This window comes from Nycticebus coucang, chromosome 14 (genome assembly GCF_027406575.1).
Source record: "Nycticebus coucang isolate mNycCou1 chromosome 14, mNycCou1.pri, whole genome shotgun sequence".
NCBI classification, from domain to species: domain Eukaryota; kingdom Metazoa; phylum Chordata; class Mammalia; order Primates; family Lorisidae; genus Nycticebus; species Nycticebus coucang.
Window position 1 is genome coordinate 3,986,456 of NC_069793.1, and position 21,312 is coordinate 4,007,767.

General features: G+C 57.1%; 1 protein-coding gene across 1 annotated transcript; it reads left to right on the plus strand.

The window, feature by feature from the left end:
• Positions 1–1,262: 1,262 nt before the first annotated feature.
• GRK2 (G protein-coupled receptor kinase 2) lies at positions 1,263–21,309 on the plus strand. Its single transcript, XM_053560467.1, has 21 exons — positions 1,263–1,645; positions 12,925–13,001; positions 14,616–14,689; positions 14,827–14,928; positions 15,050–15,124; positions 15,269–15,330; positions 16,030–16,081; positions 16,350–16,441; positions 16,727–16,826; positions 16,907–16,985; positions 17,071–17,201; positions 17,397–17,491; positions 17,562–17,669; positions 17,877–17,943; positions 18,202–18,302; positions 18,809–18,875; positions 18,960–19,055; positions 19,299–19,461; positions 19,613–19,749; positions 19,845–19,958; positions 20,029–21,309. Exons 1-21 carry the CDS (start codon positions 1,533–1,535, stop codon positions 20,191–20,193), a joined length of 2,070 nt encoding a protein of 689 aa, XP_053416442.1. The 5' UTR covers positions 1,263–1,532; the 3' UTR covers positions 20,194–21,309.
• The last annotated feature ends 3 nt before the right edge of the window (positions 21,310–21,312 follow it).

Genomic DNA, 21,312 nt, shown 5'->3' on the forward strand with positions numbered 1-21,312 from the left:
GAAGGGACAGAAGAAGGAATCAAGGAAAATAAAACTGAGGTCTGACTTGGGTATCTGGGTGGGGGGAGTCACCCACTGAGAAGGGAATCTTTTCTGATGAGCTCTGCTACCAGGCTTTGCTGGGGCTGATTCAAGAAGATAGCCTAGAAATGGACAGACAGGGTTCCTCGCTTTGCAAAAGGGTACTGGCTGCCCACAAACTGTCATGAAAATTGAACTCCTTGTGCCCAGTCTGGAAGGAGGGTCCTAGAGAAGGGCTCGTTGTGATAGGAGTGCTGCCTGGTAATACTTGCATTCCCCTGTGGGTGGGCCCTCAGCAGAGTGGGTTTCCCCTGCCAGGAAGCACTGAGAACTCTGCACTGGGAGGTCTGACCCCACATTGTGGAGTCATCATAAATGAGCCCCTGGATGAGGTGGGGTGCAGGGAAGGAGGCTGAGCCTAGTGTGCTGGCCCAGGGACCTTGGTCTACAAGCTGGTCAGTGGGAGTGGGGTTGTGTGCAGGGTCCTTGATCCTGAGTTGTGGGGCCAGGATTAGGTCTAGAGCAGGAGGGATTAGGTTAGAGGCTGGAGTAAGGCTGGAGCCCGACTGCAATTGTTCCAGATTCTGGGTGACCTATTAGGATTATGGGTTCAGTCTGGGACTCAGGTTAGATGTCCTGGTCTTGAGGCTGGTTCCAAAGTTCAGGGTATTGGTCCTAGGGCTCTGGTCTGGAGCTGAGGTTCAAGTGTAGATCATGGTAGTGATCTAGAATCCAGGTTGTGGTTAGTAACCAGGATGGGATGGAGGCCATGGTCCCAAATCTGGATCTGGGCTCCTGTTGGGGGTCTAGAGGTTGTAACCCAGGTCTGGGGTTTGTCACAATCTTGGTATGGAGTTAGGAACCCAGGGCCGTGATCTGAGATCACAGTAAGGGTCTGACACAGAAGTCCCAGGATCGTGCTCTGAAATCTGAATCTGTGTCATGGTTAATGTCCGGGATCCTTGCCGTTGTCCACAGCTGGGGTCAGAGCCACGGTCTGATCGTGGAGGGCAGGATCCAGAGATGCGATCCAAGGTTGCGGCCAAGGTCTGGGTCTAGGGTCATCTTCGAGCGGGGTCCGGGTCCAGCATCGAGGGAGGTCACGGCCAGGGGCTGAGGTCGCGCGGTCTCTGGTCTGCTTTGGGGTCTCAGCCCCGGGCCCACACGGCCTCCAGGGGGCGCCGCCGCCCGCCCGGCTCGGCCCCTCGCGGGCTCGCTGGCGCTGTGCGCGGCAGGCGGGGCCGGAGGCGGCGGCTCCCGGGCGCGGGCGGCGGCGGCGCCCCGACTGCAGTCCCGGCGGGAGCGGAGCGCGAGCCGGGGCCGGGCCCAAGCCGGCGCCATGGGGCGGCGCCGCCTGTGAGCGGCTGGAGCGGAGCCGCGGGCGCCCAGCGGGGCCAGGCGGGCGGCGGCGGCGCCCCAGGCCGAGCGGGCCGCGGCCGGGCCGGGCCGAGCGCGCCGAGCAAGCGGGAGCGGGAGCGGCCGCGGCGGGAAGAGGCAGCGCCGCCGCCAAGATGGCGGACCTGGAGGCGGTGCTGGCCGACGTGAGCTACCTGATGGCCATGGAGAAGAGCAAGGCCACGCCGGCCGCGCGCGCCAGCAAGAAGATCCTGCTGCCGGAGCCCAGGTGAGGGGGCGCCGGTTCGCGCCCTGCCGCGCGGCCCCGGTCCCCGGCCGGGCGCCCCGCCGGCTCCTCCGCGCAGCCCGCGCCCCGAGACCTTGGCCCCACACTCGACCCCGCAGCCCCTGAGCGCCCGGGGCTGGCCCTCGCGACGCCCGCCGCTGATGCCCACGGGTCCGGAGCCCCGAGTCCCAGGCCCTGTGCACCTGACCCCGGGCGCTGCCGGCCCCCAGATCCCTCCTCTCTCCCTTCCTCACGCTCGGCCGGCTCCCCGGCTGACTGTCCCGGGCTGCTGCCGTCTCCCACAGGGGCCCGGCGCGCCCCTTCATCCTTCTCCTCCGAGCAGCCCTTGGTCCCCGGGGGGCTCCTCCACTCTGCGCGCCGCATTTAACCCTGCCTGACCATCTCACCCATCCCTCGGCAGCCCCCGCTCCCAGCACCCCCCCTGGGGTTTCCGCTACCCCCGCCTCACCCCCTTCCAGTCTACACGTGTGTGAGGCTTGAGGGGACTCTTCCCCACTCCTGTGGGGTCACTGTCCTGAGTTGGGCTGGAGAGTGCTCTGGGGCTGGTGCTGAGGAGGACCCTAGTGTGGGTGCACCATCTCTCCCAGCACACCTGCAGCAGCTGGACCACGGTTGCCACCTGTGTGTATGACAACTGATGTCATCACACCTGGTATCAAAGTTTAAACTGTTCAGCGTGTAGGTGCAGACGTTTGCAGGATGTGAATTCTAGCTGTGGCCTGTCCAACACTTTATGGCTGATAAGGGTATTTTCCTATTGTCTGAGCCTCTTAGCAGCCCATGGGGGTGGGTAGGTGTGGTTTTGTTCCCGTGGAACAGGTGGGGAAGCTGAAGCACCAGAAGTGAGTGTCACACAGGCGGCACCTGGCCACCAGATCAGGGCTTCAGACTCAACACCTTCTACATTTTGTTCACTACGGGGCTGAGCTGGAGATGTCCAGCATCTGTGACAGCAGAGGTACCCAGCACAATTCTTTGTGTCGTGTGGCAAAGCAAGTCCCAGCACCTCCTCACACACACCTGAGAGGAGGTCTGCTGATGCCCCAGTGGGCCTGGTCTTTTCAGGAGACTTCAGGCAAGTCTCTTCCTCTTCTGGGACTCAGTTTTCTCATCTGTGAAATAAGAGCTGTGACTCTGCCGTGTTCTCAGCCTTCCAAGTGGGCTGAAGCTGCAGAGGTGTCACTGGCCCCCTCCTCTGCTGGTCCTGCTTACTGGGTTTCAGACTGACTGAACCCCAGGCCTGGGACAGGGAAATTGGCCTGCATTTTGAGAAGGTTGTGAGGGGCCCCTTTTTGCTTAGACATTTGCAATCAGATTTCTCAAAACAGGAACCAGACTGACTGTCAACTGGAGCTGTACGGGGAGCAGCGACAGTTAGAGCAACAATGAGTTCATAAATGATAAAGCCACGAGAGAGGAAACGGGGGAGTCAACCTGTAGGGTTCAGAACAGCTCTCCTTGGTGGCCAAAACCTTGAGGCCCTTCTGCAGGAGCCTGTGAAGTGTGAGGCGGGAGCCTTTCTGGAAGTGGCGTTTGGGTAATCTTCCCCAAATGCACTGCTTCTGATGGGTTGGCTCTGCAGGTGTAAACCCTGAGAAACAAGCTGTTCTTTTCCTGTCCCCTTACCACTTGTGGTGCGTAATAGAAACAATGATGGAAGTTATAATAACTGATTGTTTACTTTGACATTGGTCATCTCAGTTCAACCAAAACCCAGGCTTGAAATTGGGAAGGCCATGCCTTTGTAGCTGGGAGACATGTAGTAGTTGCTCAAGAAATTCAGGGCTGTGCTAAGGCTCGTGTGGTCCCACGTGAGGAGCTGGCGGGCTGTGAGTGTTAGCAGGAGGCTGAGAGCCAGGCTTCACGGTTTCCGTGTAGGGTCGCAGTTGCTCTTGCCTGTGAAACAGACCTCAGTGCCAGGCCACCCTTTGCTTTATGCTTTGCATTCCCAGCAGGTCAGATGCCTCCTGCCCTTGATGGTGACTATGACCATATTTCATGTTTGTGTGGTACTTCCCAGTTTGCAAAGTGCTCTTACTCCATTTTATCCTCTTCCCAACTGTGGGCAGAGGGCCAGGAGGCCATGTCCTCCCCATTGAATGGCTAAAGCTCGTGGAGGGGAGAAGACTTGCCGGGTCACAGGCACACCTGGAAGCAGACCTCAGCTTCCTGGCCCCAGTGTGCTCCCCTGCTGTGCTCTATCTGTGCCCACCCTGTACATCTCTGCTCTGGCCCTGTCCTCATTTTGTGGCATGGACTGCTGGCGCCCCTCATCTACAGAACAGCAGGGTAGCCCCAGTGCACAGAGGGGCAGCTCCACTCTAGGGTCCCTCAGACACAGGGTCCTGTCTTGCCCACACGCACCAGGCCAGGGTCAGGGAGAGAAGCCATGATTTGTCCCCAGGAAAAGGTGCTATTGGGAGTTGTTCCCACCTTGGGATGGTCCAGCCTGGCTGGGAGCTGGGGCTGGCCTCTCAGCTCTGACTTCCCAGGACTGGGGAATGGAACAGCGGGCACAGTGCCACCATGAGTTGGCACTGGGGCCTCCCCTTCTGTCACCCTATAAAATCCAAGGAAACAGACCATTTCCTGACCTTCTCATAGGAGGGAGTGTTTTGTAGCTGGGAGACAGGACAACTAGCTTCTCTTCCCTTGCAATGCCAGCTCACCTGGGACTGGGCCTGCCTCAGTTTCCACCAAATGAGGGGGCTGTCCCCTTGTTCTGGGGTGTGCAGTCTGAGCCTCCGTGAAGGGGCTGCTGTCTTCCTTTCCCTGCAGCAGGAGCAGCAGCCTTGTAATTACTGTCATTTGCTTAATATGACCGTGGAGGCCTTGCGTAATTAATCTCTGGGCTCCTGACTGAGGAGCCCTGTCTGGGGCTCTGACTGAGGTCCCCCAGGAGGGACCCTGCCATCCCCAGTGACAGTGGCAGCCCTGGCAGCAGATTGTGGGAGCCAGTTGCCTCTTGTAGCCTTCCGTCTTCTTGACTATTTCCTGGTCCCTCCCCCCACCTTGAGTTTCCTCCTTCCTGCCCTTTCTGGTTTCCAGCTCCCCAGACCCTGCCGCTGTTCCTCTGCTGCAGCTTGGCCATTGCTGTTAACTCTTCGAAGCCAGGACTTCCTGCCTTGGATTTGTGGGGGCCCCAGCAGAAGCCCTGCTGTTTCCAGCCAAACCCAGAACCTTCTGCACCAGTGGCAGCATTCTCCCAGTCCTGCCTCTAAAAACAAGATTATCTTTTCGGCAGTCATTCCCTCTGGGCCTTTGAAGCTGCTGCTGTTCCCCAGTAGTGGGTCTCTGGATGGCTTTTCCCATCTGTTTTCCTTTTCAGAGCATGGGGTTTCACAGATTTGCATTAAGCCACTGCCAGCCATTCTAGGGTAAATGGATCTGAAGGGGTTATGGGGCTGCAGATTGGGATCTGTGCAGGGGGAATATGTCACCCCAAATGATGTGTCCTATTAATGCACAGTCAGGCCCTACTAGTAACATCAGGTCTTTTCCCTGGCCCAGGTGGGCTGGCAGAGGGGCTGGGCACAGGTGGCTGCTGCCTCTAGGACACCCTGGTCCTGCGAGGACCAAACACAGCCTCCGTCACACCTGCCCTTTCTTCCTGGGCCCCTTACCTGCTGGCCCTGGACAGGTCGGTTTCTTCCACTGGATGACGTTACCGCTAGTTATTTCTAACCTGCTTCAAACCAGACACTGAAAATTAGGGGCTAGGCTGCAGCTTTTTTTCTAAAACAATAACACCCTTTTCTGCTTTGCCACTTAACTGAGTTTACACAGGCAGATGTGAATTTTCTGGTATCAACGTGTTGTCAGCTTTGTTCGCTGACTCCAGAAGCCAGTCTAGGCTTGGGCTAGGGGAAGGAGTTATGGAAGTTCTTGGTGCGTCTACTGCAGTGGCAGATTGAAGCAGGGTGTGGGTGCTCACGTCATGTTTGTAAAGAGGCCATGACATTCAATAGGGCCCTGGAGTGCCTATTCCAGAGCATCCCCACGAGGGTTCTTAGGCAGCTGTGGAACTGGGGGGGCTCCCGTGCAGGGCTGCATCCTTCCCTTTCCCCTTCTTAGGGCTCACCCCAGACTCAGCAGTCCAGGTTGGTGTTTCCCATTTGGTATGTGGCCCTGGCCTTGAGCACTGAGGATGTTGTCAGCCTCAGGGAGAGTCATTGAGAAATATTAATGAGAAGCCCCAGGGGACTTCATGCTGCTGCTGCTACCTCAGTGCCAGGTTTCCTGGAAATGCCACAGGGATAGCCTCAGCTGCAGCTACAGGCCTTCTCTCCAGAACATGGTGGTTCCCAACGTGGCTGTGCCAGACCCGCAGGGCCATTAGCCTCTGTGTCAGCCTGCAGTGTCCTGGGTTGTTGAGGCTTTGGCATCACCGTGACAGGAGGGGCACAGGGCTCACAGCTCCTGGCCTGCCAGGTGCCATCCAAGGATGCCTCCCACCCTGGGCTCCTGGGAGGGTGCTGCCCACATCCTGAAGTGGGGACTTGGGAGCAGGGTAGCAAGGGCACACACTGGGCACCGGGTTCTCTGGGACCCTGCACCTAGCTCTCCCCCAGAGGCTGTGGGGGCGTGCCCTGTGAGAGGCCATTGGACATTTTCTTTGCAACTAACTCACTGTGGGTCTCTGGGCAAGTTGTCCAGCTTCTTCTAGCCCTGGTTTCCTCACCATGAACATGAGTGTGTTTGCCTCCAAGTCCTGCAGTCCCTGCCCGGCCATACAGCTGCTGTCTCAGACTCTGAGCAGGAGCCACTGGGGAAGGGCCAGACCGCCTTACCACAAGATGTGGGACTTTGCTTTTCTTCTGAACCTTGAGGTACTAGGAGGTACCGGAAGTTCTCACCCACTCATCGTCGACTGTCCTGCTGCCTAGCTCTTGGTGCCACCGCTGCTCGCTGTGCCAGGAGAGGAAGTGTCCTCTCCCCTCTGGTGTCAGGCTGGGCTTACTCCTCAGAGCGGCTGGTGCCAGGGAGCAGGGCCAGGCTGCTCCTGCCCACGGCTGGACTCTAAGAGTCTCTGTGCCAAGGTCCCCTTGATAGTCTAGCCAGGCAGGTATTGGACTTTCCGGCTGGGATCCCAGGTGGAGCAACCCTGTGCTTGAGGCTAGTCTGTGAGAGAGGGGAGTGGCAGCGCCACAAGCTCGCTCAGCTGAGGACCCAGCCAGCAGGAGGCCACCTGGTCACAGGTCCCATCCTACAAGGACATGGCACGTGTGGAACACAGACCCGAACAAGCCCAGTTAGCATGTGATCCCATTCTAGGAACTTCAGGGTACCAGGGAATGGGGCCTAAGCAGCTCCCCCCTGAGGTCCAGGAGGTGGTATGCTGGCTGCTACCTGGTGTTTTAGGGGAGTCCTCTTCTGCCATGTCCTCTCCCACTTCTTATTTATTTTCTTTCTTTCTTTATCTATTCTATTAGCACAAGCACATTTATTAATCAAAGAGACAAACTTAATTAACCAACACTTTGAAATCGTTAACATATAAAGTGTTGTGACAAAGATAATACAGTGATGGGGGGAGGCAGTATGGAGGTTTGCATATTGAACTGAGCTGGTTCATTCTCCTAATTCCTGCCCAAAGTAATAATGGAATTTTTATTCTACTTTTTCATAGACCTAAGTACAGGTTACCTTGTTCATGACATAGTCCACCACTAATTTCCCATCTTTCAATTTTCAATATATGTGTGTACAGGATATATATACAGAGAGAGAGAAAGAGCACGCACATTGGTTCAACATCAGGAATGGGGCAAGAAGGAAAGCACAGTAACAAAATGGGCCAGGCACAGTATATATATATATATACACATATTTTCTTTTTTTTTTTTTTCTGGAGATAGAGTCTTGCTTTGTTGCCCAGGCATGAAGGCAGTGGTATGATCCTAGCTCACTGTATCCTCAGACTCCTGGGCTCAAGCAATCTTCCTGTTCTAGCCTCTTGAGTAGCTAGGAATATAGGCGCTTACCACCATGACTCCTGGCTAGTTTCTTTTGTTTGTTTTATTTTGTTTTTTTGAGACAGAGTCTTACTATGTCAACCTCGGTAGAGTGCCATGGCGTCACAGCTCACAGCAACCTCAAACTCTTGGGCTTAAGTGATTCTCCCAAGTAGCTGGGACTACAGGTGCCTGCCACAACGTCCGGCTAGTTTTTAGAGATGAGGTCTCACTCTTGCTCAGGCTAGTCTCAAACTCTTCAGCTCAGGACTCCCACGTGCTGGAATCACAGGTGGGAGAGCCACAGCACCTGGCAGTTTTTCTATTTTTTGTAGAGACAAGTCTCACTCCTGCTCAGGCTGGTCGAACTCCTGAGGTCAATGCCCCTCCCACCTCGTCCTCTCAGAGTGCCAGCCACCGCCGGGCCCATTTAGTTACCGCGCTTTCCTTCTTGTCTCATTCCTGATGTGAACCAATGTGCTATCTGTAAAGCTACGACAAGTCTTTTTCTGCCATCAGCTGTGATTTCTTCAAACTTCTCTCCTGTACAAAAAAACTGTTTTTCAAAATGCTCTCAGTTTTTATGGTGAGGTTTTCAGTGTTGTCACAGATGATACAGTCTTGTTTGGCCGTTGCACCCACTTTTTGCAGAGCTGTTCCCACTGCTAGTTCTTCCATGTCTTCAGCAAAGCCTCTGCTGTCCCCCAGGCACTGTCTGCCTTCCAGTGGCCAAATGGTGGCCATGGTGGGTGTGCAGCAGACCAGGATACCGTGTGGGAAGCAAGCCGTGGCCTCTCGGGTGTATAAATGGCCATCACGGTGGTGGCAATTTAGCATTTTGTTGACATCCTCAGTTTACAAATGTGGAAACTAAACATTTAAAGTTTGTGATTTGTCCTGACCTTCCAGGGAAGTAGGTAGGCAAAACTATTTGGAACCCAGGCCTAGGCACCCTTCCAACTGCCAGAGCAAAGGAGGCTCTTCCCCGTAGGGATTGGGAACCTTGAGTCCTTCTGCCTGGGACCCGTCAGGCCACTTGTTTCCCTTGACAGTCCAAACTGCCTTGGGAGCCACCTGCCCCTGGATAGCAGGGTTATTGGCCTGGGTGGGGGCAGGGACGCTGCTCTGGGCTCGTTGCCACTCTAGACTCCGCCAGTATCAGGGAGTGGGAGTTGGAGAGGAAGGTGACCCAGCCCAGGAGGCCACCCCACCTCCTGTGCCCGCCCGTGCTTGCCACCCTGGCCAGAGTTTCTCAGTTGACACGTTTTTCTAACCGCCAGCTCCCTCAGCCACTGGCCCCATGGGAATAGACAGGAAACCCTAAAATTTCTACTTTGGGGGCCTTCCATTCATGCATTCTGCTCAGGCTTGACTTGTATTGGGGGGGTGTTTATTTTATTTAGAAAATCTCTTTGTTTTTAAGGAAAAAAGTGAAGTGGTGTGGTGAGGGCCTGGAAGAATGCTGTGGCCATGCCCGGGTATGGCTTCTCAGGGAGGGCAAGCTCAGAGACCAGGGTCCTGCATCTTGCCGTTCCCTGTGAACAGCAGGTTCCCTGGTTGTCGCAGGCAGGGTCCCTTAGGGAGCACACTTCCCTAGGGGAGATCTTTGCTTGTCTGGTAATCAGCTGCTCTGAGTGCTGTGGCAGGAAGTGGCAGTGGCTGCTAGGTGGCCATTCTATCTGCCAAGCTGGTGCCAGTTTGCTCCCATGAAGCAAGTCTAGAGCTCAAGAGGGCTTACCAGTAAGGCCCCACAGCCAGGCCCCCCTCCTGGTGGGGTCCTCCAAACAGCTGAGCTGCTTTTTTTTTTTTTTGAGACAGAGCCTGTCACCCTGGGTAGAGTGCCGTGGCATCACAGCTCATAGCAACCTCCAACTCCTGGGCTCAAGCGAGTCTCCTGCCTCCCAAGTAGCTGGGACTACAGGCGCCCGCCACAACACCCAGCTATTTTTTTTGGTTGCAATCTGTCATGTTGTTTGGCAGGCCGGGGCTGGATTTGAACCTGCCAACTCAGGTGTATGTGACTGGCACCTTAGCCGCTTGAGCCACAGGTGCCAAGCCCAGCAGAGCTGCTTTGCTGCCACCTGCACCTACCTGTCTGTACTTCTACCTGACCAGCACCTGATGCATCCATCTGACCTCCTATAACGTGGGAGATTGGCATTTTAGAAATTTTTTCCCTCTTATTTCTTCCATGGACCAGTCCTGAAACATGAGAATTGGGTACAGAGGCAGAGTGCTCAGAGCCGAGCCAGGGTGGTGAAGGTGCCACCTTGCAGGTTCCCAGATCCACCACCCTGTTTCCTTCTCCTGGTCTTAGGGCAGACTATGCCCTGAGGGCCACCCTGGAGCACAGGCCTCTGATCTGCTGGTCCTGAGCACAGGAGCTGTGTCTTCCTTGGTTTCACAGACTTTTACCAAGCTCCTGCTATGTGTGAAGCAGCACTTGAGACTTGGTTTCTGTCTGTTGTCTCCCTTGCCCCTGTGAGTGCCATGAGCCAGGAAACATGTCCTTGCCAGTGGTCGATGGACGTAAGCCAGTGTGTAGTGTCCAGAAGGGGTAGGTGTGCTGGCCTGGATGAGGGGGCCTGTCCCAGCCTTGGAGCCGCTGCTGGTTCCAGGAGAGTGTCCTTACTTTCCCAGATGGAAAGGACTGCCTCAGAAGTGGTCGCACAGGAGTCCCTAGGCCTGGGCGCTCCTTTTCCCAGCTGGGCAGGTCTGTGCTGAAGGAGTCAGGCTGCAAAGATGGGGTCACCAAGGTCTATCCTTGTCCTCAACACTGTGCTTCCTGTTGGAAGCAGCTTCAGAAAGTCACAACATCTCCTGGCCATCATGGCTTTGGTGTTGTGCATGTGACAGCCCCACATGCTCTCATGCTGTCCTTGTGTGTCCCTTCCTAAAGAAGGCCTGGACTCACCAGACGAGGTGGCTCACGCCTGTAATTTCAGCACTTGGGAGGCTGAGGCAGGTGGATTGCCTGAACTCACAGGTTTGAGACCAGCCTGAGCAAGAATGAGACCTCATCTCTAAAAATAGCCAGGCATTGTGGCAGGCACCTGTAGTCCCAGCTACTTGGGAGGGTGAGGCAAAGGAATCGCTTAAAGCCCAGGAGTTTGATGTTGCCGTGAGCTATGATGTCACAGCACTCTACCCAGGGCAACAAAGTGAGACTCTGTCTCAAAAAAATAAATGAAAATAAAAGATAAAGAAGGCTTAAACTCAAGCAGGGTTGGGCCAGGGGTTCCACCCTAGGCCTTAGAAAGACAATGCCCAGCAGAAATAGGCAAGAATCCCCTTGCTCTTCAGTCTAAGGCCAGAGGCTTGGGAGGGTCCCTGGGCCATTCAGGCCCTGCCTGGAGCTGGCTCTCAGATCTCCTTTCTCACTGGAGCTACTGTACTCCAGACCCCAGGTTGGAGGGTGACCTGTAAGCACTGTCCTTGCACTGGCCAGCCTGAGCTTTCTCATGCCACCTACTCTTTTCCCTTCCTTCCTGCCTGGGCATCCTCCCCTCGGTGCTCACAGCAGAGTTGGTCTGCCTACTGCCTGGGACTAAGCCTGCTTCCTGCCCACTTGCCAGCTCTGAAGCCTCCTGGCTTGCAAGGCCCTGCCCTCCCCTCTCTGCCCTCCTCCCTGCCTGGCTAGCCTCTTGCTTTGCGTGTTCCCACGTCCACCCACCTGCCCCTGCCTCACCACCTGCCAACATCCTGTTCACACTTGAGCCTAGTGAGGTTCCACCTTCTCTGAATAGTGTCTCTGATGGTCCAGAGGCCCCCTCCCCTTACTGAGTCTCCTCACACCGGCCATGGGGCCCACTGAGGCTTCCTAACTGGCCATGTCATCCTACACCCTCAGCCTAGGCAGGGTGCTGGGGGTGGAGCAGGCATGGCGGGGGGAGTTCACATGATGCACACAGGGCCTCCTGTGAAAATGTCACTATAGCCTGGGTGACCAGGTCAGCCAGGCCCAGACTGGGCTTCCAGGGATAGGGCTGGGGCTGTGCTGAACCCAGAGACCCTAGACGTGTGGATCTGAATTCTCACTAATCTCTTCATCCAGGCCCACTGGTGGCACATGGGACCTAAGGGCTGTGTGAGCATGGTGTGGGTTCAGGTGTGGCAGGGCTGGACTGGAGGTAGCCCAGGAGAGGAGACTAGGGAACAGCAAGGTGGTGTCTGAGGCATGGAATGTGGCCTGGCATGGCTCTTCCAGACAGCACTCAGTGATGGGGGTGGGTAAACAGGTGGGGAGCATCAGGCTGAGTGTTGGTGGTCACATTGGCCAGACCCTCCCCTGTATCTCTACTAAGCTACCCAGGCAAAGGTTCTGCTTTTTATCTAAGTATGAGGGACACACTAAGGCTTGGTGATTTTTTTTTTTTTTTTGAGACAGAGTCTTACTTTGTCACCCAGGCTAGAATGCTGTGACATCAGTCTAGCTCATACCAACCTCACACTCCTGGGCTCAAGCGATCCTCCTGCCTCAGCCTCCCAAGTAGCTGGGACTACAGGCGCCTACCACAATGCCCAGCTAATATTTTGTATTTTTAGTAGAGATGAGGTCTCACTCTTGCTTAGGCTGGTCTTGAACTCATGAGCTCAGGCTATCTACCCACCTCGGCCTCCTAGAGATCTGGGATTACAGGCGTGAGCCACCGCACCCTGCCCAGCCTTTTTTTTTTTTTTTCATTGAGATACAATTTATAGAACATAAAATCCATGATTTTAAAGTGTATGCTTCAGTGGTTTTTAGTACATTCACTATGTTGTGCAGCCCTCACTCCTATCTAATTCCGGAACATCTCCCATATAGGAGCCCTGTGCCACCAGCAGTTGCAGCCCTGGCCCCGCAGATCTGCTTTCTGTCTCTGTGGTTGTGTCTGTTCTGGATATTTCATGTAAATAGGACCACATGACACGTGGCCTTCTGTGCCTGGCTCTGTCGCTCAGCATCATGCTATAGCTGTATCTCTGCCTCATTCCTTTTTATGGCCAAATAACATGCCACCATGTGGACAGGCCACATTTTGTTTATCTGCTCATTTGCTCATGGACCAAGCCTGGCTTTTGGGATTTGGCCAAGGTCTCAAAGCCAGCATTCAGCAGCACCCAGACCAAGTTTCTGCAGCAGTGGTCTGAACAGGAGGCCCCCTGATGGTCTGAGCTATGGTGGGGCTAAGGGAGTAGGCCAGTTGGCACAGCCTCCTACCTAGAGGGAGCAGTGTCCCCCAGCAGCAGTGCCCTCAACTCAGAAGCAGGCCCAGGGGAGGGTCACATGTGTGTCCTGCTCACCACATGTTCCCTGTCACCCAGCATCCGCAGTGTCATGCAGAAGTACCTAGAGGACCGAGGAGAGGTGACCTTTGAGAAGATCTTCTCCCAGAAGCTGGGTGAGTACAGCAGAGACCCTGCCAGCCAGGAGGCTGGCCTCCCATCCACTCTGGACAGGGCAGCCCACAGGGGCTGCTCCAGGTTGGGCTGTGTGACCTGTCCTGCCTCTAGCCCCTAGCCATCAGCCCAGGGAGCCCCGTGGTGGGGGTGGGGCCCAGCAGCCTTCCAGGGCTGCCAGGGAAGTTCCTCCTTTGGGGTTTTTGTTTTTGAGAGTTGCAGCTTCCCCTTGGCGAGGCCGCAGCTGCTCTGGGCTGTTGGTGGGACTGACAGGAAGAGGCGGGGCCCTTCCTGTGGCGCCTGCTGCACAGTGGTTGGCCCACTCCACCCGGCCCTCTGTGAGCAAGCTGCTTGGTGCTGGCCCTCACTCTGCCTCTTCCTGGTATCTGGTGCTTGTTGTCCTGCAATCCGCCCCACAGGCCCAGCCCAGAGGGCAGGCTGGGACGGGTGTCAGGGAAGCAGGGCACACGGCTCTGACGTGCCCTTCCAAACAGGATCTCGGCTCTGGCCAGGAGTGGCCTGGCCTGTGTGATCAGGCACTGTTGGCCAGCCTTGGGGAGTGATAATATCAGGAGGCATACCGTGTGGTCTTAGGCCTGTGCTGTATGACCTTGGGCAAGTTTCTTCACCTCTCTGGACCTGGTGGTGACTTCATCTGAGAAATGAGGCTCATGAGCCCCACTGCCCAGGACTGTCAGGTTGGGATGAGGCAGTGTCAGCAAGAGCATTTTGCCCTCTACAAAGCCCTGTTTACAAGTTACCAAACAGGCCAATGTTACCAGAAATGATGGCCATACACTCTGATGGAGTGCCCAGGCAGAGCCCTCAGGTCACTGACAACATGAGCCTGGTCACCTATGTCGGACTGGAGGACTGAAGACAGACCAGGCTTTAGCTCTCATTTGGCCTCAGGCCCCCACTCCCTGGGAAGGGTGAGGACATCCTATCCAGGGTCTCCTAAGAGCCCTTCTCACTGCCCATCCTACCTCTCCTGGTCTCCTGTGGCCCATCCCCCTTCCATGACCCTGCACTGAGGGCTCAACCCCAGCCGCCTTCCTGAGATCAGCCACCAAGCAGAGGAGCAGAGGAGTACTACTGCCATACTACAACCCTGCCAGGCCTCCTTGAGCCTCAGTTTCCCCATCTGGGCCCACCCTCTGGGAAGGCAAGCCAGATGTGGAGGACAGGGTGTGGTCCAGGAGAGGGATATGGCCCACCCTCCTCCCTCATGCTACAGCTGCACCTAACCCAGTCAGCTAGGGCATCCAAAGAGTTCCCAGAAATGACCTTGTTGTACATGCACAGCCCACCTGAGGGTGATGTGGGCCTCACGGAGCAGGAGCAAGGCCTTGGGCTGCATTGAGGGGGTGCCCAAAGCCAGAGCCAGCCCTCCTTCTCTGGCTATCCATGTTGCCCATCACTTTCTAGCCTCTGTCTAAGGAAGGAGATTTCGGGAAGTGGGTAGAAGCATAGGGGCCCTGACTAGGAATCTAAGAAATCTCCAGGTTGGCAATAGCCTGGGATAGAGATCACATTCTGCCCACAATCATAGGAGTGCTTCTGAGAGGAGCTGTGGCTCATGTGACACCCCCCCGTCCCCCCATGGTTACTTTCAGGGTACTTGCTCTTCCGAGACTTCTGCCTGAACCACCTGGAGGAGGCCAAGCCTTTGGTAGAGTTCTATGAGGAGGTGAGACGGGCTGGCAGGGGCCCTCAGGAGAGCGGGGAGGAGGCTGGGCAGTTTTCGTTGAAGCTATAGGACACTTGGTGTTGGTGCTCATGGGCCCTTCTGGGCCAAGGGTCACCTGTGGGAATTCTGTCCTCCAGATCAAAAAATATGAGAAGCTGGAGACGGAGGACGAGCGTGTGGCTTGCAGCCGGGAGATCTTTGACTCGTACATCATGAAGGAACTGCTGGCTTGCTCACACGTGAGTGTCCCCAGCCACTCATCCCCAGGCTTGGCCTCATGTGCTGGCCCAGAGTCAGCAGGGGGTTGGGAAGGGAAGAAAGGACCCTGTGGAGAGTTCACAGCCACCTTCATCTTCCCAGCCCTTCTCCAAGAGTGCCACTGAGCATGTCCAAGGCCACCTGGTGAAGAAGCAGGTGCCTCCAGACCTCTTCCAGGTATGTCTCTGCTGCCTCCTGGCCCCTCCTGGATGTGGTCAGTCCTGGGCAGCCCCAGGTCAAGGAGCCTCATCAGTTAGGGGTAGGGCCTGGCAGACACCTGCCTGAGGGGCTCCGTCACCAACTTCCAGCTTCCTTCCTTAGCCATACATCGAAGAGATTTGTCAGAACCTTCGAGGGGATGTGTTCCAGAAATTCATCGAGAGGTGAGCGCAGGGGCCGGTGTGGGAGAGGAAGGGCGGGAAAAGGCTCCCCTGGGAAGGTTTGTGCTTGATGTGGAGGACAGAAGCCAGCCCATGTTAGGCCCTGAGCAGACGTGTGTACAGGCTGTTAGCAGCTCCATTCAGGGACTCTGGAGAGGTCACATAGGCTTCTGATCTTCTGCCCCACCTTTTTCAGCACCAGGCAGCTCAAAGCCTGTCCCAGGCAATTCTTTGGGGAGCTATGTGCACTGACCCCCGTGGCCCTCACAGCCAGAGTTGGCCAGGGGGTGAGAGCTATAGGCAGATTTCAGCTAAATATAAAGAGCAGCTTCTTTAGGGTCATAACTGCCCAGCCATGGAGTGAGCTCGGTGTCACAAGAGATATGCAAGCAGGACAGGGTGGGTACTCTGAGGCTGACATGCGCTTCATCAGAGACATGGTAGCAGAAAGTTGGGTTAGCTGATCTGATCTCATGGGAGTGTACAACTAGATGGCTGCCACCATGCCAGGCACCTGGACACAGCTGGCACATAGGATGGGCAGGCTCAGCATGTATGGTTCCCACAAGATCCCAGAAAAGGACACCACACCTCAGGGTGTTTCCACATCTGATAGGACCCCCAGGGAATGGCAGCAGGGTGGGGTAGCCTGTGCCAGCATCACTTTCAGAGTACCTCTGAGCCTGGGCTCTTCTCTCACAGCGATAAGTTCACACGCTTTTGCCAGTGGAAGAACGTGGAGCTCAACATCCATGTGAGTGGGAGCAAGTGGGGTGTGGAGGGCTGTGCTCCCTATGGCTCCTCTCCAGGGAGTCAGGCTGGGGTGGGGAGATCGGGGCATCTGTCTTTCAGCCCCTGAGGCGTTGGTTATGGGGGTCAGTGCTAGGACCCCAGAGGCAAGGGCAGCCAGGACACAGGTGTGGGGGACCCTGTCATAGGGCCAGCCTCTGCAGCCTGGCCCCTCTGCCCCAGGGCTAGGCCCAAGCAGCCTGCAGTGACGCCAGCTGTTGTCACCCCCACAGCTGACCATGAATGACTTCAGTGTGCACCGCATCATTGGGCGTGGGGGCTTTGGGGAGGTCTACGGGTGCCGGAAAGCCGACACGGGCAAGATGTGAGTACCTGCTCAGCTGGATTTGGGGGGTGCCTGAGGGAGGAGGAGCAGGGCTCCCAGTGGCCTGAAGGCTCACGATTTATAGCGAGACCTGAGGGATCCGTGTTCCCAGCAAGGGGCTCTCACAAGCAGGTCTGTTCCTCCACCTGTTCCTGCTGTCACCTTCTGCAGGCCCCTTGACCTGTGGCCTTCTCTCCCTGATCTGTGTCACATGTTCATCCGGATCCCTCAGGGTAGCCCTGGGTTCCATTCCTCAGGGGGTGCTGACCACCCCGTTCCCCATAGGTATGCCATGAAGTGTTTGGACAAGAAGCGCATCAAGATGAAGCAGGGGGAGACGCTGGCCCTGAATGAGCGCATCATGCTCTCCCTCGTCAGCACCGGGGTGAGCGCTGGGCTGCCCCAGAGTGGCACCGGCCTGGAGCTCAGCAGCCTCCCTCCGCTGACCCCCCCCTCCCCTCCTAGGACTGTCCCTTCATCGTCTGCATGTCGTATGCATTCCACACGCCAGACAAGCTAAGCTTCATCCTGGACCTCATGAACGGTGAGTGCAGGCTGGCCCAGGGTGGACAAGGGCCAGGGCTGGGGCTGGCAGGAAGCTGAGCGTGCTCCGGGGCTGCCTCCCTCAGGTGGGGACCTGCACTACCACCTGTCCCAGCATGGGGTCTTCTCCGAGGCTGACATGCGCTTCTACGCAGCGGAGATCATCCTGGGCCTGGAGCACATGCACAGCCGCTTCGTGGTCTACCGAGACCTGAAGGTGAGGCCTGGAGCTGCACCACTCCTGGGACAAGGCCCCTTCCCTCCCACCCCAGCTGGCCTCTGGGTTCAGTTGTGATTGGGGAAAGGAGAGGAGACCCACCTGGGCCCTCTGCCTGGACACCCGAAATGGTCCCAAGTGAAGGCGGTGACCCCCGGTTCTTCTGGGGTAGCAGCGCACTGTGCTTCCCCACAGCCGGCCAACATCCTTCTGGACGAGCACGGCCATGTGCGGATCTCGGACCTGGGCCTGGCCTGCGACTTCTCCAAGAAGAAGCCCCACGCCAGCGTGTGAGTGCCCCGCTGCCTATCCCTTTCCCCCACTCAGCTGCTCGAGCTCACAGCCCTCTTTTTCCCATAGGGGCACCCATGGGTACATGGCCCCTGAGGTCCTGCAGAAGGGTGTGGCCTACGACAGCAGTGCTGACTGGTTCTCCCTGGGCTGCATGCTCTTCAAGCTGCTGCGGGGGTGAGTGGGCCATCCCAGCAGGCAGGTGGGACAGGGCTGAGAGCAGCTGTCTTGCAGTCCAGGTGGGAGGCTGGGGAGGGGAGCCCACAGCTGCCTTGGTGGTAGGGGTAGTGCCATCCCTGGCTCTGGACAAGGCTTGTTTATGCTGCCTGCCTCGGTTTCCCCATTCCTGTCCTTTGACCTGGGTCTTTGGCCCCTCTTGCCCAGGCATAGCCCCTTCCGGCAGCACAAGACCAAAGATAAGCACGAGATCGACCGCATGACATTGACGATGGTGAGTGTGGGGTCTCTGTGAGGCCCTGGAAGGGCTGGGGTCTCCTGTAGGTGCCGGAGTCTTAACCCTTGGTTCTTACTAGCCAGCAGAGGGAGACAGACCTTCCTTCCCCACAGGCTCTGGGCCTCCCTCAGAACACACATAGCCGCTGGGCCATTGTCTCTCCCTCTGCTAGGGGCCTGGACACCCTTGCCCCCAGCTGAGATGGGGCCAAGGGCTTCTCCTCCGCCCCTGCCCACATCCTCCTCCTCTCTACAGGCTGTGGAGCTGCCCGACTCCTTCTCCCCTGAACTCCGCTCCCTGCTGGAGGGCTTGCTGCAGAGAGACGTCAACCGGAGACTGGGCTGCCTGGGCCGTGGGTGAGTGCCCTTGGCATGCTGTGTGTCCCAGCCTCTGCTGTGTCCTGTGAGGACAAAGGCTGTTTCCCATCACTTGGATGCCCCTATGGGTCCTAGCCTCCTTTGAAGAGCTCACAAGAGGGGGCATAAGCTGCCCTGTCCTACGATCACTGGGTAGAGGGGCTGCTTGGGGGTGGAGCTCTGGAACCAACTAGCATCCTGCTTCCAGAAGGGTCCTTGTGACAAAGATGATGGTGAAAATACCAGCATTTTATGTTTATTGAACCTTTACTAAGAGCCATGCACAGCACTGTAGAATTTACCAATGTTAAAATTCACCACAGCCCTGTGATATAGGAACTACTGTTCTCCCATTTAGAGAGAAGGAAATAGGCTCAGGTTTAAGGAACTTGCCCAAGGTCACAAAACCAAACCAGGAAATAAACCTGGGCAGCCTGACCACATGGCCCAGCCCAAGCCCCTGGCTCACGGTGGTGGCAACCTGGATGACAGGCATCTTCTCATAGGGCTCAGGAGGTGAAGGAGAGCCCCTTTTTCCGCTCCCTGGACTGGCAGATGGTCTTCTTGCAGAAGGTGATAGCCTGTGGCAAGGGGCTGGGGGGACACCTCGGATTCCTTCCCCTATGCTAAAGCCCCATGGCTCCCGTTCCGCTGCAGTACCCTCCCCCGCTGATCCCCCCTCGAGGAGAGGTGAATGCAGCTGACGCCTTCGACATTGGCTCCTTTGATGAGGAGGACACAAAAGGAATCAAGGTACTGGTCCTTGCTGGCTTGAGCCCCATCGTGGCTGGGAGGAACTCTTGTTCATCGAGGCCTCTTGAGCCCCAAGCCAGCCCTGCCAGCTTTTGGGCCTCAGCTCCTCCCCACATATCCCCGGGGGATGGCAGGTGGACCAGACCATCCCTGCCCCTGCCTTGTCTGGGCAGGCCTGTGGCTGATGGATGTCCTGCCTCCTTCTGTCCATCCATGCATCCCTGCCCTGTCCACCTGGTGAAGCTACTGGATAGTGACCAGGAGCTCTACAGAAACTTCCCCCTCACCATCTCGGAGCGGTGGCAGCAGGAGGTGGCAGAGACTGTCTTCGACACCATCAATGCTGAGACAGACCGCCTGGAGGCCCGAAAGAAAGCCAAGAACAAGCAGCTGGGCCATGAGGAAGGTGAGGGTCACCGGGCCCCTGCCCACAATGGAAGTGAGGAACCGGCTCAGGCTTAAGGCACTCAACCAAGGTCACAGCCAGAAAGCAGCCAAACCGGGATTTAAACCCAGGCTGGGCCAGGCTGAGCCCCCTCTCCCATCTCTCGCATCAGACTACGCCCTGGGCAAGGACTGTATCATGCACGGCTACATGTCCAAGATGGGCAACCCCTTCCTGACCCAGTGGCAGCGGCGGTACTTCTACCTGTTCCCCAACCGGCTTGAGTGGCGGGGCGAGGGTGAGGCCCCGGTAAGAACTGGGAACTGTGGCTGGGTACCGGGTGTCCAGGAGGCTGGCTGGGCCTGGCCCTCACCCGCCCACCTGTCCCGTCCTCGGCCCTGCAGCAGAGCCTGCTGACCATGGAGGAGATCCAGTCGGTGGAGGAGACGCAAATCAAGGAGCGCAAGTGCCTCCTGCTCAAGATCCGTGGAGGCAAACAGTTCGTCCTGCAGTGTGATGTGAGTGGGGGCCGGGGTGGGATGGGTGTGCTGGGGCTGAGCCCTGGCTGACAGAGCCTGGTGTGCACAGAGTGACCCTGAGCTGGTGCAGTGGAAGAAGGAGCTGCGTGATGCCTACCGTGAGGCCCAGCAGCTGGTCCAGCGGGTGCCCAAGATGAAGAACAAGCCCCGCTCACCTGCAGTGGAGCTGAGCAAAGTGCCGCTGGTCCAGCGTGGCAGCGCCAATGGCCTCTGACCTGCCCGCCCGCCTTTTATAAATCTCTAATTTATTTTGTCGAATTTTTATTATTTGTTTTCCCGCAAAGCGGAAAAGGTTTTATTTTGTAATTATTGTGATTTCCTGTGGCCCCAGCCTGGCCCAGCCCCCAGGGAGGGGCCTGCTTGCCTTGGCTCCTGCTGCCACCAACCCAGCCACTGTCCAGCACCCTCTGTCCTGACCCAGGGCCGCCTGCTCCCAGTATCTTCCCATGGGGGGAGCAGCAGCCCCCAGCAGCCCTCCCGCCCTCCCCTGGGGGTCAGTGCCACATCAGGTTGTGTCACCTCAGGCTCTGAGCTGTGCTCTGTGCCCCCAGGCACTGCTGGGGAGCCCAGCATCTCTCACTCTAGGGGAGGGCCCAGCACAGGGATACTACTTGAATTTGCCCACAGTTGCCCCTCCTGCAACAGAGGGACAGAGCCCTGCACTGTCCTGCCCTCTGGCCATTGGCGAGAGGAGAGGGCCCATCGTCTCCCTGGCCACCAAGTCCTGCCACAGTGACTTGGGCTTCTGTGCCCTTGTTCAGGGAAAGCCCCTGTGTTGCTGGTTGCCTCCATTCCCACCTTCCCTGGACACTGTGGGGCTCAGCCTGGAGGGTGGCATCGGCAGTGGGTGCTGCTGCCCTCCCTATGCCACCCTTATCCACCCACCCCAAGCACCCGGGCTCAGGGACCATAGAAAGGCAGCTGTGGATTGGGCCACACTGGCCTAGCCTGGCCTCAAGGTCTCCCCACTGCTGGGCTGGGTGAGACCTCATCTGCCTGGGACCACATGGGGCCAGCAAGTGGGTGGGCAGCACAGTGCAAGGGGGCCAGCTCTCCCTGCCCAGGCCCGTCAGTGTGCCCCTGGGCTGTCCTGTCCCACAGCCCATGTCCTGTCAGTGCCACCACCCCAGGGCGCCACCTCGCCCGCCGCATGCCCCCTTGTGCCAGTCGCGCTGCCACGTGTGGTGTTGCGCCCTTTCCCCTGGGGCTGGGTCGGTGCGCCCTCCCCTTCCGTCTACTCCCTCCCCAGGGCGTTCCTTTGCCGATTTTTGAATGTGATTTTAAAGAGTGAAAAATGAGACTATGCGTTTTTATAAAAAATGGTGCCTGACTT

Bases quoted from the DNA above. Each gene is read 5' to 3' on its own strand.
- GRK2 (XM_053560467.1), top strand. From the start codon at position 1,533: ATGGCGGACCTGGAGGCGGTGCTGGCCGACGTGAGCTACCTGATGGCC. The intron at 1,646-12,924 runs GTGAGGGGGCGC...CCTGTCACCCAG, and splicing joins ATCCTGCTGCCGGAGCCCAG to CATCCGCAGTGTCATGCAGA. The intron at 16,442-16,726 runs GTGAGTACCTGC...CGTTCCCCATAG, and splicing joins AAAGCCGACACGGGCAAGAT to GTATGCCATGAAGTGTTTGG.